The 18,615-nt window shown below is 37.4% G+C and overlaps 1 protein-coding gene across 2 annotated transcripts in view; it reads left to right on the top strand.

Annotated features, from left to right (window-relative positions):
- The window catches only part of GCC2 (GRIP and coiled-coil domain containing 2), a 53,754-nt gene that overhangs the window by 19,563 nt on the left and 15,576 nt on the right, over nucleotides 1-18,615 (top strand). The window contains exons 10-20 of one of the 2 annotated variants that reach the window (XR_011426225.1): nucleotides 135-254; nucleotides 705-869; nucleotides 1,177-1,281; nucleotides 1,910-2,072; nucleotides 6,847-6,947; nucleotides 7,042-7,119; nucleotides 7,889-8,026; nucleotides 8,914-9,035; nucleotides 11,889-12,065; nucleotides 14,990-15,211; nucleotides 17,586-17,780. Coding sequence is in view for 1 of the 2 variants with exons in the window: in XM_023618459.2 (XP_023474227.1) it covers nucleotides 135-254; nucleotides 705-869; nucleotides 1,177-1,281; nucleotides 1,910-2,072; nucleotides 6,847-6,947; nucleotides 7,042-7,119; nucleotides 7,889-8,026; nucleotides 8,914-9,035; nucleotides 11,889-12,065; nucleotides 14,990-15,207; nucleotides 17,586-17,780 (1,582 nt within the window). In the remaining variant the exon portion in view is untranslated. The remainder of the gene's footprint in view (nucleotides 1-134; nucleotides 255-704; nucleotides 870-1,176; nucleotides 1,282-1,909; nucleotides 2,073-6,846; nucleotides 6,948-7,041; nucleotides 7,120-7,888; nucleotides 8,027-8,913; nucleotides 9,036-11,888; nucleotides 12,066-14,989; nucleotides 15,212-17,585; nucleotides 17,781-18,615) is intronic. The other variant, XM_023618459.2, reaches the window with a different exon arrangement.

The raw sequence follows: 18,615 nt of genomic DNA, 5'->3' as shown, positions 1-18,615 counted from the left end.
TTGAATTTAGGTAAATATTTTAATCTTTCAGAATGGACTCAGAAATCTTATATGAAGATGGCTTGATGATACAGTGTGACTAATTGAATGTATAATAACATCCTAACGTTGAATCCTTTTGTTTTTTATTGAAGAATCTTTTATTAGAATATGATAAACAGTCAGAGCAGTTGGATGTGGAAAGAGACCGTGCTAATAGTTTTGAGCATCATATAGAAGACCTTACAAGACAATTAAGGAATTCTACTTTTCAGGTAACTTTAAACTGAGTAAATGCAGACATGAAAATTTTAATAAGTGTATTTGAGTTTCAATACTTTTTGCATAAAAAAGTAAAATTAATACAGAGAAACTTAATTTCGTTTTCTTTTTCCTACTGTTGTGATAATAGGACAAAACAACAACCATCCATCCTGTCTTACTTATTGCTGTAATCTCAGTTCCCTTGGGTTTTTTGGTTTTGTTTTCATTTTTTGCATTTTCCTTTGCCAGTGCTCCTGGTCTCTTATAATATTTGCCAAAATAATATCAACATTGATAGTGTTTTAATTTTATTCTTGGTTTTACATTGTCATTCTCTGGAATTGATTTTGAAATCTTTATTTTTCATACTCTGCCAATATTCTCATTAATGTACCATTTTATTCTTCCTCTCCTGTTACATTTTCTGCATGTTTACAGTAATGAGTCGTTTGTCATTCTAGTGTGAAAAATTAAATTCTGATAATGAAGATCTCCTGGCTCGTATTGATACACTACAGTCTAACGCCAAGTTGTTAGAAGTACAGATTTTAGAAGTCCAGAAAGCCAAAGCAATAGCAGACAAAGAGTTGGAAGCAGAAAAACTTCAGAAAGAGCAGAAGATAAAGGTAAAAACAATCCTGTGGGATTAATTCATGTTATGTAGTGATATTTTTATCCAAGTATTATTTAAATGAAGAACAGAGCAATGGGTATCATTTGTGAGTACAGCACAGTTCATTAATTCCTTAACGTATTCTAACCTTGACGTTGAGAATCCAAGCTATGATTTTTGGAGTGTATGTTTTTTAAGTGTTGAAATCTTTCCAAACTTTTTGTATTTCAGTATGTCAGATTTACTTTCTAGCCCCTTAAAAATACCTTTTTTAACATTGATTCACTTGGGGGTGGCGGTGTTTTTATTTTTAATTTTAGGAGCATGCCAGTTCTGTAAGTGAACTTGAAGAACTTCAGCTACAGCTTCAAAAGGAAAAGAAACAGCTTCAGAAAACCATGCACGAATTAGAGCTGGTTAGAAAGGTAAAAGAAACACCAGACTAAAAACTAGTGTCGATATTCACATTGTTAAGCTAGTCTGTAAACGTTGAAAAGGAATATTTCAAGAACAAGGTTATTTATGGTACTAAAAGAATCATTTATAAATTGCTTCAGAAAACTGAAAATTTAACCTATTTCTCTAGTGCCTCTCTTTCCAGAAGAATTTAGGCTCGTGAACTATTGAATTTTGGTTTGACGCTTCCTTTTTTGTACATGAGTGTTGTATGACATGAAGATTTAATGTCAAAAGTTGAAATTTGTATTATATTTAGAACTTTGGCTCATTTTTCTCTCCTTTTTCAAAGATGAAGCTAAAAAGAAAGGCACTGTAAGAGCTGCTTAAATACTAATATTTTGTAAGTAAGCGCCCACAAGAGTAGAACTACCAATTGTGTTTAATGAAAATAATAATGAAATATGATGAAACTGAGAAAGTTGGATTAAACTATTAGAAAATACTTTATGAAATTACGACAACTTCTAGTTTCCTCATTAATATTCAAACTTTCTATATCACAGAAAAGCGTAATAGAATCTCTTTATTCTTGTGGCATCATTTTTGCAGTTTTACAAATGAAATGAACTGATCCAGTATTTATAATATGTGCAGGATGCCCAACAAACCACATTGATGAATATGGAAATAGCTGATTATGAACGTTTGCTGAAAGAACTAAATCAAAAATTAACTAATAAAAACAGCAAGATAGAAGATTTGGAGCAAGAAATAAAAATTCAAAAACAGAAACAAGAAACCCTTCGAGAAGAAATGAGTGAGTAAAACAAAATTCACTTTAACTTAGAATAATTTTATCATAACAGAATATAGGGAAGCAACGTTAGTTGTTCATTTCACCAGTCCAGACTGCCAACCTGAGTCTTTCCCACAGTGCTACACGTTAATAAGGACCAGAAGGATTGTAAAACCATTCGTTAGGATGTTTACAGTCCATGTTGGTGCATAATGCAGTCATTCATTTAAACTCTTCTTAAGTACCTGCTTCGTGAGGAATACAAAGATAAAAAATGGTCTTTGTCCATGATTTGCTGATTGTCAGCAGAGTGAGATAGTTTAAATAGCAGTGAAATCTTTCTTTTTAAGGTGAACATGTTCCATTTTATCCATAAAATAATTTCTGATGTAAGCATCTAAAGCTATTAATATCCTGTAGGCACTTCTTCAGCTGCATCTCACAAAATGATATGTTGTATTTTTATTTTAATTCAGCCTAAAATACTTTTTAATTTCCTTTGAATTTCTTTTTTGATTCATGAGTTATTTAGATGTTATTTAGTTCCTGAATATTTAAGGAAATTTTCAGATTTCTTTCTGTTAATGATTTCTAACTTAAATCCTTTGTAGTTAAAGAACATATTCTGTATGATTTCAGTCCTTTTAAACTGATTGAGTTTTGGTTTATGGACCATAATATGATTTCTTTTGGTGAATGTTCCTTATGCACTTGAAAACAATGTGTTAGACTATAGTAGTTGTTGCCTAGAGTGTTCTGTCAGCTTCCCTCCTGCACTACAGGCTGGAATCCCCTCCACGCGGAAAGCTGGGGCTGTGATAGGGCTCGCCTTGTTTGTTTACCTCTTCTCAGGGATCACAGTCCTGTACTGCTTATTGTCCAATGTCAGAAAATAGTTTTCTTCATATATTTTACTCAGTTTTCTAGTTGTTTACAACAGCAAGGTAAGTCTAGACTTTGTTACTCCTTCATGGCCAGAAGCAGAGTTCCAAAAAATAACTTGAGATGGCTACAAAGATATTTCTGTACAACAAGATTTTAGATATATCAATGATAAAGAAATGGAATAACAGGAAATATTGAGGTGTAGGACTATACAGTGAAGTCAGATATAAGGTCAAGACATAAGGTGTGTGTTCTGTGTACTTTCGCTATCCCTATGGTCTCCCATAAATTTGGCTTTGAGCTTCCCAGAAGTCAGAGCAAAGAGAAACATTATCAGTTATAAGGTTTATAGTATCCACAATATTAGATAAATGTGATGCTTGTGAAAGACACAGCTTTTCTTTCTACAAGCATGTGAGAGAGAACAGTTTTCAGGCATTTTTATGAAAGAAAGACTGTGTCATGTGGAGCAGTCTCCCAGACCTGACTTGAATATCACACGGTATCCAGAGAGCTTTTTGGAAAGCCCAGGCGCGGATGTAAAGAATCAGAATCTTAAAAGGTGGCACCTTGAAATCTGTGTTTTCAGACGTCTCGTGTGTGGTTGTGAAGTTAATGCTAGCTTAGAAATGTCAAGTATCCAGAAATAGGAAAATTAAAACCACCAAATCAGTAAATAGTGTTTGGTAAGTTTATTGTGCATATCAGAACAGTTTCTAAACTGGGAGCTTTCAAATTCAAAGACTTATAATTCCAGGAGCATGATGTTACAGGATGGCTTATGAAGTGAAAATGAGAGCATTGTTAACCTTTACAATGACTGCTTATTTAGTGGAGGTTTCCAGATGGCAAGGGTTGGTTAAAAGTGATTCTCTTATACCATTTTTAGGAAGATGACTAGGTTCTTTCATGATTATCAGAGGCATTTATAAGAAGTGGCTCAAGTTAGCAAATTTGCTTGTTTTGCAGAATAAGCTAAATTAAGTTTCACTTATTGTGGCTTAAGTAGTTTTTTCTGCTCAGGGAATTTTCAAGTCCGGTCTCACTTTGCATTTAATTTTTACAGGAACCACTGGTAAGTTGAACTTGTGTTCTCAGCAGCATCTCCACAATAAATAAAATAGCAGATCTTCCGTGACTTTTCCATAATGCACACTTCATTCAGCCTGTGACCAAATCACAGCTCGATAAAGGCAATTCCAAGAATTAGCAAAGCAATAAAGTCCAAGTGTACAGAGTTCTGCTGCTCTACCTGTATTTAGGGATGAAATTCAGAATATTGAGATAATTGAATGGATTGTATAGTTTCTAGACAATTCACTATGCATGTAACCATATCTTCCAGCTACATTCTTGGTATGTTCAAGGTGAATAGCAGAGCTCTAAGTTACGTTCCTGCAATGCAGACATTTGGTTTTGTGAACTAGTGAATCTGTATATTTTTGATAGTCGACCAGCTGTAAGAGGGGCTTGATACCTTGGAAAAACTAAAAAGAGGTTCTTGTTCAAGAAGGCCACCCACTTCTCACTGATAAATAAGTACAGAAATGAGTGGTACAGGCAATGAGTGCTAAGAATTCAGAGGGGAGAGAGAGTCTGTAGACTGAACCAATTAAAAGTTGAGGCTCAAGTTGAGCCTTGCAGGTAAGATTTGAGAGAAAAAGTGGATTGGGAAAAAGTATTCCTTTCTGCAGCCATGGCATGAGCAAAAATTAAAAGAAGAATGTAATTTCGGAAATCTTGACTAGGTGGAATGAAAGGGTTGACCTGTTAGGGAGAAGTGAAGTATAATTAGGAAGATGTTTTTGATCCAGTTCATGAAGTACCTGAAAACCGCAATGTATTTGGGCCCTTTCTAAAGACGGTGGGAAAGATTGCTCTGCCTAGTGTATCAAATTAATTAGAATGGTGTAGAACCTGGGAAAAGCCACCAGCCTCGTGGCAGCAAAGGCCTTCAAAGGCTGGGCTAAGGAGTTATGGTAGAGGAAGAAGATAAGGATGCCTCAGGACAGTGTTCTTTGCAAAAAAATTTGATCGGCTCACTCTGCCTAATGAATTAGGAACATACATCTTCTTAACCTCAAACCCTTCCAACATCTGTCCCCAGTCTAACTTTTCACCTTAATTCTCTACTCTCCCACAGGTAAAGAAGACTATTCGTTTTCCCTGAGATATGATTTGTGCTTTTTCATAACTGTGTATTTCATCTCCTGTTCTTTCTTTCATGCGCTGGCCCTCTCACCCCCATGCTCACTTTTTGGAATCCTTCCTAATTTTAAATGTTTCCAGTTCTATGAAATCTTCCTTGTCTCATGCAAAATTTATATAACCTTTAGCCCATGTGGATCCCCATAGCCTTTTCTATTTCTTTTATAACATTTATGTTTTGCTTTATATTACTATTTGAAATGTTATCCCCTAATTTCATTCTATATTCTTTGAGCTCAAGAACTTAGTATATCTTGCTTATCCTAATTACTGGAGCACTTAACAAAGGCTTTGTATGTAATACGTGCCTTTTAAAATGCTTTTTAGAACCGGATAAATAGTTGGCGAGGAACTAACTGAATTAAATTTATCATAAAAAGGCATAGTTAAGATATATTCTTATAGTACACCTCTATACTTACCAAGTAATACACTCTGATTATGTGGCTTTAACTTAATAAAGTTAATATTGCTTATAAGATCTTTCAGCAGCATAGTTACTTAGTGCCCCTGTAACTGGTCTAGACCAGATGTCAAGCACGCTTTTTCTGTAAAGAACCACGTAGTAAATCTCCTTGGCTTCATGGACCACGTGGTCTCTATCATATATTCTTTGTTTTATAACAGGCTGTGGCCAGATTTGGTCTGCTGGTTATAGTTGGCTACCTGTGATCAAAGCAATAAACCCACTATTCCAACGTGATAATTGTTTCTTCTTGACCTCTGTTAGCATAAAAGTTTTTTGTTTTTATCATGTTTCACTTTGTTCCTTAGTGATCTGTCTTTCACTGACAGTCTTATCCTGCAAACAATTAGTATCATGAAAATAGACAACCAGGTATGTGCCCCTGATGTGATACAATTGGAAATACACAGCACTTCTTTTGAGGTGTTTCTTAAAAGTGAAGTCTTTATCTTTTAGTTATATTAGTAAGTATATACCTTTATTTTTTTTTTTTAAGATTTTTCCTTTTTCTCCCCAAAGCCCCCGCCCCGGTACATACTTGTGTATTTTTTAGTTGTGGCATGTGGGACACTACCTCAGCATGGTTTGGTGAACGGTGCCATGTCCCTGCCCAGGATCAGAACCTGCGAACCCCTGGGCTGCTGAAGCGGAGTGCACAAACTTAACCACTGGGTCATGGGGCTAGCCCCGATACCTTTATTTTAGAGAAGTGTACTGAAATACAAATGAATTGATTTCCTGGGGGGGGGGGGGGGAATGGGGGCACAAAGAGTAGACAAGGGTATAGGTCAGGGTTGGCCAGCTTTTTCTATAAAGGGCCAGACAGTAAGTCTTTCAGGTTTTGTAGGCCATGTAGTCTGTGTCGCCGTTATCAAGTCTACTCTTGTTGCACTGGAGCAGCCATAAACAGTCTATGAATAAAGGAGCATGACTGTGTTCTGAGAAAACTGTACAAAAGCAAGCAGCAGGCAGACTCGACCTGTGGACTCTGCTCCTGGTCTGGGTGCAATGAGATTGGCCATGTATTGGTCATTAGTAAAGCCAGGTGATGGGTACAGTGGGGTTTATTGTGTTATTGTCACTACTGCCATGTATGTTTGAAATATTTCATGGTAAAAAGCTAAGACAGTTTTCTTTTGAAGGTAGGTTAATACAAAGAAAAGACTCATCATTTTATTTATTTAAATTCACTCATAAAGATCATTTCATCTCTTCTGAAACTATTTCTTACACTAGCTTCACTACAGTCTTCAGTGCAACAATATGAAGAAAAAAACACCAAAATCAAGCAGTTGCTTGTGAAAACCAAGAAGGAACTGGCAGATTCAAAGCAAGCAGTATGTCAATTTCTCAGTTTTATATTTTAATACTTACGCATAGTGTATTTATGAATTACTTTTTTTTCATTTAACCGAGATTCTTATTCTGTAGGAAACTGATCACTTAATACTTCAGGCATCTTTAAAGGGCGAGCTTGAGGCAAGCCAGCAGCAAGTAGAAGTCTATAAAGTAAGATTCTTTTCACTTTTTAAGATTTAAAAATAAATTTCCATGTAGAAGTAAGGTACCATTTAGGGATTTTTCTAAATAACCTTATATATATATATATATTCTTTTCCTCTCCTAAATATCCTTCCTCAACATTTTGAGGAAGTAGAGGCAATAACCCAAGTATGGCATATAACTGGGGTGTACCATTTAGCTTAAGCTACTTTTTTTCACGTGTTTGAAAATCCATAATACACTAAGAATAGTATAACAAAGTAAACCTGGCCCCAAATCTACACCTGAACTTTCTGAGTGAAAGTGCAGCCACAGGCATCAGTTTATAAGATGGCTTTATATATTTATGCTGTATTTTTTTTATATATATATATGTTTTATATTTTTTTATATATAATAAAATTTTATATATAAATGTATTTATATTTTATACATATTTAAATATTTATATATTTACATTGTTTATATATTTTTTATATCTATTATATTTATATGTAATATCTTGAGGTATGTAATTAAACGGGGAACTGTAACATGTAGTCTGGAATTTTTTCCTGATTGGGTTTTTTTATTTTGATTTAAGGAAGACTAAATTTATCAAGAGAATGTTCTTGCGTTGTCTCTGCTCTTTCAATAATAATAGATAAAAAATTTTCTTTAATTATGTTCTTTATATATAGTCATGTTTCAAAACTCAAGTTTATGTTTAAGGAAAGTCTATTTAACCAGTGAAAATCTGATTTACTAGAGCTTAATTGAAAGATTTTGCCCCCAGATTCAACTGTCTGAAATAACATCTGAGAAACACAAAATTCACGAACACCTGAAGACCTCTGCAGACCAGCATCAGCGCACGTTGAGTGCGTACCAGCAGAGAGTGACAGCCCTTCAGGAAGAGTGCCGTGCTGCCAAGGTACGCTCTGCACACCACAGCTCCATGTCATAGATGTTAGTACCAGCTAGCAAGCAGTTTCCTTGAGGGCTATGGTCTCGCTTTTTAGTGTGTGTTGTTCTTTAAGAGCACTTATTAGGTGAATACCTGGGTCAGCTCATCTGACCCCAACCCCGTCCCAGCCCTGTCACCTTTTTTTGCTAAAAGGAATGACATGGGTACACGTTGTTTCCATTTCAACCTTGTTTTGCTGTTTCTGTATGTGAGAAACATTTTTTAAAATTTTTTCTTAGAAAAGCGTTGTAGTTCTTTCTGAGGGCTAAGTGATTATAAAATAATATTCTAGTAGAATAGCTGTGAGGGCTGCTTTCTTATCTTCAACACACACACAGACACAGTGCAGTAGCCTTGTTAGACCTGCCACTCATCTAAGCCATCTTGGGAGAAGGGTCATGGGAGTTTATGGATCACTTCAGGAAAGTGGAAGACCTAGAATTTAACTTCTCCCACTCTCTTTTAAAAACTGAAGTTCAAGTAGCTTGATTTCTTTGAATTAATTTTTCTTGTATTTATTAAAAGAGGAAATATCATACATGAAAATCTTTGTAAAGTCCCAAAGGCAAATAGTGCCATTATAAAATTTATGAGTGGTAAATTAGTCTACCAGGGAAGAAAACATGGTAGAAACACATCTCTTGTCAGACAAACTGCTGTCATTCAAGGGCTTTAGGAAAGTGTGGGGCCAACAGAAGCGCACTTTTTAGGGAAAGGTAAACAGGGCTAAAGAGCGTCAGCCGTTTTACTCATTTTCAGAAACAGGTTTTCATCTTAATATATTCATCTTTGAAAGAAAACAGGAAGATCATGTTACAATAGAAAAATTTTTCTCTTTCTTTTAAATGTTATAGGCAGAACAAGCTGCTATAACCTCTGAATTTGAAAGCTACAGAGTCCGAGTTCATAATGTTCTAAAACAACAGAAAAATAAATCTGTGTCTCAGGCTGAAACCGAGGGAGCTAAACAAGAAAGGTAAAGTCTAAAGTAAAAGATATGTGCAGGGTTTTTCCCCCAGGACAGGTTATCTACCAAGTAGGTTGAAAATCCTGCTTTGATTACTTTTGACTGTGGAATTTTACATGTAATTACCAATGAGAATAGAGTTTCTTGGCTTCACTGTGTCTCCAGACAGCAACAGGAAAACACTACGAAAGACACTCTTACAAACAAACGTGTAACGTGAACAATGAAACAAGGATATAGACATTTAGAAATAGACTAAAAGTGATTCCTTGATGTACTTTGTTTTTATGTGCTGTCAGGTAGGCTCCCACTCCTGGCGACCCTGTGCATGAGGGAGGTCTGCAATGTCCTGTCCTCAGCAGCCCCACTTGAATCCTGTGGACTCGGGCCTACGGCTTCCCGTGTGGGGTCAGCCCGTCTCCTATTCGGTCCTCCTCTTCTCCTGCTGCCTCTACTGTTCCCAGCGTTACTGTCTTTTCCAGAGAGTCCTGCTTTCTCATGATGTGCCCAACGTAGGACGGCCGCAGTTTTATCATCTGTGCCTCCAGCGACAGCTCAGGCCTAGTTTGCTCTGGGACCCACGGGTCGCCTTTCTGGCAGTCCAGGGTGTCCGCAGAGCTCTCCTCCAACACCATATTTCCAATGAACCCATTTTTTCCTGCAGCCCTCTTCACTGTCCGGCTTTCACATGCGTACACAGTCGTCGGGAGCACGAGGGTGTGGACAACCTTGGCCTTGGTGTCTGATGACACTTCCTCACACCTGGTGATCCTCCCTAATTCTTCCATTGCTGCCCTTCCGCGTCCCAGCCTCCCCTTGGTTCCATGACTGCAGCCTCCATTTAAACCGATGACTGAACCAAGGCAGACAGATTCTTTAACAATTTCAGTGTCTCCACTGTCTACGTTAAAGTTGTGCACTTCTTCCGCAGTGGGATTTCTGTCTTCCTGACGTTCAAATGCAGTCAGTCCTGCTTTGGCACTTTCTTCTTTCACTTTCGTCAGAAGTTGTTTCAAGCCACTGCTGCTTTCTGCCAGTAAGACGGTGTCACCTGCGGACCTTAGATGGTTGGTATTTCCTCCACCAGTTTTCACTCCTCCTCCGTCTGAGCCCAGCCCAGTTCTTCGTTTGCTCGGTTCTGCGTACAGATTAAACAGATAGGGAGATAAAGTGCACGCTGCCTGACACCTTGGCCTAAGGGAAAGCATCCCGTCTCTCCATATTCTGTCCTGGCGTGGCTTCTTGCCCACAGCACAGCTCACACATCAGACAGTCAAGTGCCGAGCACGCCCATTTCTCTCAGAGCAGCCCGCAGCTTCCCATGAGCCACGCAGGCAAAGGCTTTGCTGTCGTTGATAAACACAGACTAACCTTCTGGAATTCGCGGGAGCACTCGGTAGCCAGCAGATAGTCACAGTTGGATCTCGTGTGCCTCTCCCTTTTCGAAATCCAGCTTGGCCGTCGGGCGTTTCTTGGTCCACATGAGGTACAGGCCTTCGCTGCAGCTCCGGGAGCATCACTCACTTGCACGGGACATCAGAGTGATGGTCCTGTAGGCACTGCCCTCCTTGGCAGTGCATTTCTTGGGGATTGGCCTGTACATTGAGCGTTTCCAGTCTGCAGGCCATTGTTTCGTTGACACATTCTTGTCAGGATTTTGACAGATTCAGTCTCTGTGGCTTGAAGTAACGCTATCAATATCCCGTCTAGGCCTGGTGACGTATTTCTTCCCAGCATTTCCAGGGCAGCTTTCCCTTCACTTTCTAGAATTACGGGTTCTTTGTCATAGGAGTCTTCTTCAAAGATATACTTATTCACCATTAATTAAGCTAAACTGAAGTTGCTTAAAAGCATTTTACTTATTTCAAAAAGTTTTAAATTAACTACTAACTTTTGGTTTAGAATTTAAATTTTTTTCTTAAAATTTGTCAATTACTTCATCAATAGTATATTGTTTAATGCTTCTTTAAAACTAGTGTACAGATCACTTTTGTAAATTATTCAAAAATATACTAGGCGTAAGAGAGCATTCATACAGCATGCAGGTTTTGTTTTCATAATTAGAGGTTCAGTGTTCAAAGCAATTTACGTCTTGCTCTTAGTGTTCTAACTAGGACTGAATATCCTGCAATGTCTGTATGTTTATGCTTGTGTTACTGTTTGGTTAAAGTATCTGTTAAATATAGAAACTGTAGGCTGAAAAATGATGAGATATTTTCTCTATCAATAACTCACCTTAAAGCTGAAGTTGAATATTGACACCCTTAATATAAAACTGTCACCATTTGCAAGAGTCATTTTTGATCATGCCAGAATTTTGGGTTCAGATTATTTTAATGTAAGTGTTTTATGTTCCTTCTACTTTCTTATACATTAAATACTTGTTTAAAAAGAAGCTAATAATGTATTATATTAGTTGTGGCAGAATTATGGGTTTTAACTGTTTTTCTCTAAGGACTGACTTTCACTATTACTTGGTATAATGTATCATTCTTATAATGGTTATCTTAGAACTGTGTGTTTTGTTTTGTTTTTACTAATGGCATAGTCCTTTAACATAACATAGACAATTTTGATGCCATTTAATCTGCTGCATTTGAATATGAAATTTATAAATTCAGAGATGTTTTTGTACATGTATGGTGCCTAAGATGTAAAATCTGACTATAATGTCTTCTGTATTTTATTTAATCCTAGTTTCTGAATTCTTCCAGTTACTCTATTTTCTTTAGAATCATCCATAATAATAGCAAGAGTATGACATTGAGAGATTAAATGATAAAAGTAAAATTTTATTTGAAACCACAAAATCTGATTTACCTCTTTGAAAAATTTTTTTAAAACTGTTCATTTCTGTTTTAGAGAACACCTGGAAATGCTGATTGACCAACTAAAAATCAAATTACAGGATACCCAAAATAACTTACAGATGAGTGTATCTGAACTTCAAACATTGCAGTCTGAACATGATGCTCTGCTAGAAAGACACAATAAGATGCTGCAGGAAACTGTGTCCAAAGAGGCGGAACTCCGGGAAAAGTAAGGTTGCTGGCAGCGCTAACAGTATTTGTACCAGGCAGCAAAGAATTGCTTTGTTGGAATTCCTCAGGAGAGCTTCTTGGGATAAATACAAATTGAAAATAAGAAATAGATATTTCTAAAGGCTTGGTAACTTTGCTTTTTCTACCTCGACGCTCCTCGTTTTGGTTGTTTTTATACTTAGGTTCTTTAAGAACAATTAATTTTGTCTGCTCATCCAGGATTCTGTCTCTCCTGTGGCCTTCATAGCCAGGATGTTTCTTTAAAAAAACACTACTTTCCAACATGTGTCACACTCCAAGCATTATTCTTTCTCTCTAAAGGAAAACATTCAAACACATGCTGACTGAAAACGAATATGCAGCTTACCTGTGCAGCTCTGTCTTCAATTTGGCATATCCTTACACTCTTGTTAATCGCACCAGGAGTACTGGCAGAATAAATAGATTTTGTGAACAATGAACTTTGAATTCCTGTGATAAAGAAATGGAGTGGTAATAATAGTTGTATCTTAGACTGAGGAAAAGAATTCTTCGTTGATCATCTTTCATCAAGGATGTTGGGATACTTTACATATCTCAAGTATGCTTATAATACCTGCCTAATCTTATGCTAATCTTAAAAGTGAATGCACTTTGCTTGGTTTTTTTAATCTTTTATCACTGTGATTTATGTATGTTGATCATGTAAATCACAAGTTTCAGGGGCCGGCCGAGTGGCATAATGGTTAAGTTTGCTTACTCCTCTTCAACGGCCTGGGGTGCACAGGCCCAGATCCCAGGTGTGGACTACACCGTGCTTATCAAGCCCTGCTATGGCAGACGTCCCATATATAAAGTAGAGGAAGATGAGCACAGATGTTAGCTCAGGGCCAGTCTTCCTCAGAAAAAAAAAGTTTTTCAGGGAAGGTCTGCCAATTTTCTAACTACCTATCACCAGGGTTTACCATAAGATTAGCTTATATATAGTGATGCTTACTTGCTATTTACATCAGAAATTTTCAACATTTATTCTTTACTCTGAAAAAGTTCTTGCTAACACAAATGCGGTGCAAATGATGCCTCTGGAGTCATTGAGTAATTCAGTCAATGTTTTTTGAGCTTCTGCTCTGTGCTGATCACTCTTCTAAGTGCTGGAAACTGTTCACAGCATTTTAGATATTTTTAGGGGTCTCCCTCCCTCTTTCAGAAATATTAAAAACTAGGTATTGTTACTTTCTGTGCCCTAGTATGAAGAAATAGCCTTTTCTTTATATATTCTCTTCTTTTTCAAATATCTTAATATTCATACTTTCTCTGTATGAGATTGTAAAAATAGCTCCAAAGGAATGATTAGGCTGACTAGCCAATATCTACATTGCCAGAGGACCCAGCCAATGTAAACACCCCAGTATCAGCTGGGAGAGAAGGGTAAACTTCTGTTATCACAGTTGTTCCCGTTCAAGCTTCTCGCTCTCAAGTAGGTAAAGTCAGAAGTGTCATCGATACCTCCTGAAAACTGGAAGCCTTACCCTAGCTCTAAAATGTAGCTTTTGTCTTCCTTAGAACATTGTGACTGCTGACGGTTCTTCCTTGACTTTCTTGGTAGATGTTGTTTGGACAGAACGCTTGTAGAAAAATACAGATTTGTAGGGTAGCACATACACTAGCATTCTCTAAACTCACAGTATGAACTTGGAAGTTAAGATGCCTCTTCTGAAACGTGTGGTGTTTTTATTGTATGTCTCCCTTTAGCCACTAAATCTTGTTTTAAAACCTTCTGTGGTGTGCATATGTGTAGCAACATAGAAAAAAGATCTTGGAAAGCTACATGCTAAACCGTTAACGTTTGCCCCTGGAATTGAGATTTTAAACTGCAGAGGATGGGTGTGATAAAAGAGAGCTCTGGTTTTTTTCTGTGATTGGTTTCACATTGTTTGAATTTTTATGAGAGTGTATTTGTGGATCCCTTTCATAAAAAGAAAATGTATTTTTTTTACTAAAGCCCAGCATATAAAACATCAACACTACAAGTGAACCATTAAAAGTAGTGGTTCCCAAATTGTAGGTCTCCTGGCTAGTTTCGAGCTGACTACATAAAAATCAATGGAAAACTGCTGAAAGTAGGCAATTCTGAGGCCCACCTTTGGAAATTCTGACTCAGTGGCTCTAGGATGAGAACTAGATGTCTACATTTTTAACAAGATGGCCCAGTGATTCTGATGTGCAGCAGGATTCAGAAATAGCTATAATAAACCAGGTCTTTCTGTTTCCAAATTTCTTGTTAATTGGCTCAAAAAACTTTTCTTTAAGGCTTTCTTTATGAATCTAAAGAAAGTGTTCTCTTTCATGTGTTCAGGGTAATAGAGAAAAGATGAATTAATCTCATATGAGCTACTACGTAAGATAACCTGAAGAAGAGGACTAAAGTATAATTATTTTATGCTCTAAATATAGCCCTATTTTCTTTTTTTTTTTCTTTCTGCTTTTTCTCCCCAAATCTCCTCAGGACATAGTTATATATTTTTAGTTGTGGGTCCTTCTAATTGTGGCACGTGGGATACCACCTCATTGTGGCCTGACGAGTGGTGTCATGTCCACACCCAGAATCCGAACCAGCAAAACCCTGGGCCGCCGCAGCAGAGCGCATGAACTTAACCACTCGGCCACGGGGCCAGCCCCCAGCCCTATTTTCTAATAAACTATGAAAGAAGTTCCTCATTCGAACTATGAAACACAGAAAACGCTTTGAACTAGATGACAGCCAGTGTCATTTTTCCCCAAGTTGTTACACAACTAGTACCATTATAGATGCATAGGGAGAAGTTAATTCATACATTTAGTAGATGTCTCAGGGCTAAGTCTTGCAGAACCCCGATGAGAAAGTCTGCGTTACCATCTAAAATTGAAAGATCTCATACGAAGTAAGTTCCTCTCACTCTTCAGGTTGTGTTCAATACAATCAGAGAATATGATGATGAAGTCTGAACATGCACAGACTGTGAGTCAACTGACGTCTCAAAATGAGGTCCTTCGCAGCGGCTTCCGAGATCAAGTGCGACATTTGCAGGAAGAGCACAGAAAGACAGTGGAAACTTTGCAGCAGCAGCTCTCCAAGGTGGAAGCTCAGCTTTTCCAGCTTAAGAGTGAATCAGCCACAAGAAGTATGTATGTATGCATGGAAACATTAGTTGTTCACATTGTCATGTGTTTGTCACTTAAATACATTCTTCACAAATTCATAAGAAAATAGAAAATTTACTAGGTGACACCAGTGTCAATTCTGTGATTAATGAATTTTGGATTTGCTTACTGAGAAGATATTTGAACTATCTGAACCCTTGATTATATTTACAGCAGCCTATATAACCACTTAGAATACTGATTTTCATGTATTTGTTACCCTCTATGTAGTGAATATTTCCTTTTCTCTGACTCAGACATTCTCTGTCCATCTCATGACATGCATCCAAATTTCAGTATTCAGTGAATTTCTTTGGTATTCTCCACTGTTAGTTATCAAATATATCTATTTTTTAAGTAGAAACATGAGAGAGAGATGCTTAAAAACACTCAGGCAGCACTGAACTTTTAAGATTGCTTGGCCACTATAACTTCTTCCCTTTCAGATTTCTAATTAATTGGAGTTTTAGTGCAACCACACCCAATATCTTCCATTCTGCTTCCTGGGAGAAGTGGGGACGTCAGCCAGGATAAGGCGGCTACATTTTACTGTTAATATCAACTTAATACAGTCATGCGTTGCTTGACGACGGGGATATATTCTGAGAAATGCGTTGTTAGGTGATTTTTGTTGTGCGAACGTCATAGAGTCCTGAAGGGGAACAAAATTTGCAACCCTAAAATGTATCTCTCTAACATAAGGATTATTTTAGGCTGATCGTTTTTAAGAAACAAAAGGCTCAGGAAGTTTTTCTTGTTACCTCCCCCTTAACTGCCTAAAAGAATCCAGTTAAAAAGCCTGTCTCAGGAAGCAAGCTGTCACCTTAGCATAACATGAACTGGGTGGTAGACAGGGAGGAACCTAGAAAAGCCTGTTTCTTGGGCTCCCTCTGTGTTGTTCTGTTTCTCTGTGGGCAAACAAACACTAGTTTTCAAACATTTGCTCCTTTTCACCTACTGTAAATTGCCTTCCTTCCCTTTGGAGTCCCTGACTCTCCCTACCCTCAACGTCTTCTTTTGTCTTTAGCTAAAGATGATATGTAAGGTGAGGGCTTTGGCCATTTTGGTGAGTTGCTTGGTTTTCCTGGGTTTGTCCCATGTATACGTGCTATTAAACTCTTTATTTTCCTGTTAATCCACCTCATGTCAATTTAATTCTTATACCACCCAGAAGAATCTAGAAGGGTAGAGGAAAATTTCCTCCTCCCCTATTACACAAGTCTTACACAAGTAAGTACATCTTACACAAGTGTACATGGTAGAGCCTGTTACACACCTAGGCTGTATGGTACCAATCTTATGGGACCACTGTCATGTATGTAGTTCATCTTTGACTGAAATGTCATTATGCAGTGCATGACTGTACTGTTTCTCGTGGAAAATGTTGTCATCAGGGCATTGGCAGCTATGGGGCATTTGTAAGGGTCAGAAACCAGCTTCAAGAAAATTCAGCATGTGCCAAGAGTCATCAGAGGAAGTAACCAATCAGAGAAACACTGGTTGCACAAGGGATTGTAACCTAGGAATCAGCAGTGGAATAAGCAGTTAGCAAAACATCAGAAACCCAGGAAAATGCTTCAACAAAGGCAGCCCGAGGGCTAATGTTTGAAAGAAAAGAGGAGGCAACTTCATGGAATGGACAATAAATGAAGTTTGAAGTTAAAAGATTTGAGTTAGAATTCTGGTCCCTAACCCAGCTGTAAGACCTTGGGCAAAGTTATTTAACTTCTCTGACCTTCAGATTTCTTGAGATTAATAAAGTAATGTGTTTGAAAGTATCTTATAAATCTTACAGTTCTATGCAAGTGTTTATAATCAGCAAGCAAGAAAGACTTGCGGAGGAATTATAGTAGATAAGTTCCCTGCCCTGGATTCTAGGCTCTTCTTGCCTGAACACTGAAGACATGAGCAGGCAGCAACAGGAACCAGCAGAGCGAAGACCTAAGGGCAGTGACCAACAAGGACGTCTGCCGAGCAGACTGCAGCAGGAGTGTTGTGCCCGAGAGGAGGCAGCTATCTGAAATACCTAATCCTCAAAAATAGCTAGAATCTAGTCTTAGAGTTTTACCAATATTTAGCAACAGTATAACCCTCTATATTGTTCTAATAATTTAATCTTGCGAGTAGCAATTAGTTTATAGAAATGACTTAAGTGATTAAAAGTTCAATAGCTAAATTTTTAGGGCTCTTTAGAAATTCTTTCTTTATACACCTTTTACTGGTCATTTAGTTATTCAAATTCCCTACCATATTATTTGACATCCCTAGAATCATTTTAATTTTATTGTGTATCTCTGTTAATGCTGAATCCATGTTTTGAACAATCTCATACTTAATCTTTTAAAAAAAAAATTTATAGGCCCAGCCTCTTCCCACCAACCTTTGAAGAATCTGCGAGAAAGGAGGAACACAGACCTTCCCCTTTTGGATATGCATACTGTCACCCGGGAGGATGGTGAAGGGATGGAAACAACGGACACTGAGTCTGTGTCTTCCGCCAGCACTCACACACAGTCTTTAGACCAGCTTCTTAATTCTCCTGAAACTAAACTTGGTATGATTCTCTGTTTAAATATGTTTTTCTTATTTAATTCTGCAGTTTTGTCTGTTAATATTACTCTTATTTATAAATGCTTTTTTGAGCTATTCTAATAAAATTTCTTTCCGTCTTCCATCCCTTGTTTCAAATGGAAAATCTTTCCTACAGAACGGAACAATTTTTTTTTAATTAAAACACTAGTCCTGCCCTAAGCTTGAGCCAGAAGTAAATGGTTGGAAGTTCTATAGTGGTATTAGAAAGTAGGATAAACTATCCTCTCACTCTTCTAAGAAACTGATAATTTTAGTTTATTCCTCTTGATGAAATAGTAGTGCTAAATTTGCCTTATTAAATTTAGAGAAGTTTTGATATGTTTTATTCTACCTATAATGAATGTTAATGTTCATAAGTCAAGGGGAATCCCTTTGTCATCTTTCTGAAGTCTCGGGATCTGGAGAGAGGACTGTTCGTGTGTAGTCATGATTGTGGTGTGGGTAGAAACTGCAGTCCCGGTTCCTTCAGGCGAAGTTAATAGTGATGAGATAGAGGCATCATGATGGACTGACAGCAGACTCCAGAAACACACTTGGCTTTGTGGTTTCTGCCAGAATTACTTGTTGACTTTGAGCCTGTTCCCTCATTTGTAAAATGTGAATAATATGACCTACCCACCTTACATAAAACTCTTATGAGAGTCTTATGATATAAGTGATCAGTAAATGTTAATTCTTCCCTTGTTTATAAGTAAAATGATGTATGCTCTTGGGACATGAATGGATAGAGGAAGATAAGTAATGAAACTAGTAAAATGGTCTATAAATGCAGGCCTAACAAATTCCAGAACCAGAGC

This window comes from Equus caballus, chromosome 15 (assembly GCF_041296265.1).
Source record: "Equus caballus isolate H_3958 breed thoroughbred chromosome 15, TB-T2T, whole genome shotgun sequence".
NCBI classification, from domain to species: domain Eukaryota; kingdom Metazoa; phylum Chordata; class Mammalia; order Perissodactyla; family Equidae; genus Equus; species Equus caballus.
The sequence above is the reverse complement of the archived record's forward strand: the minus strand, read 5'-3'. Positions and strand labels throughout refer to the sequence as shown.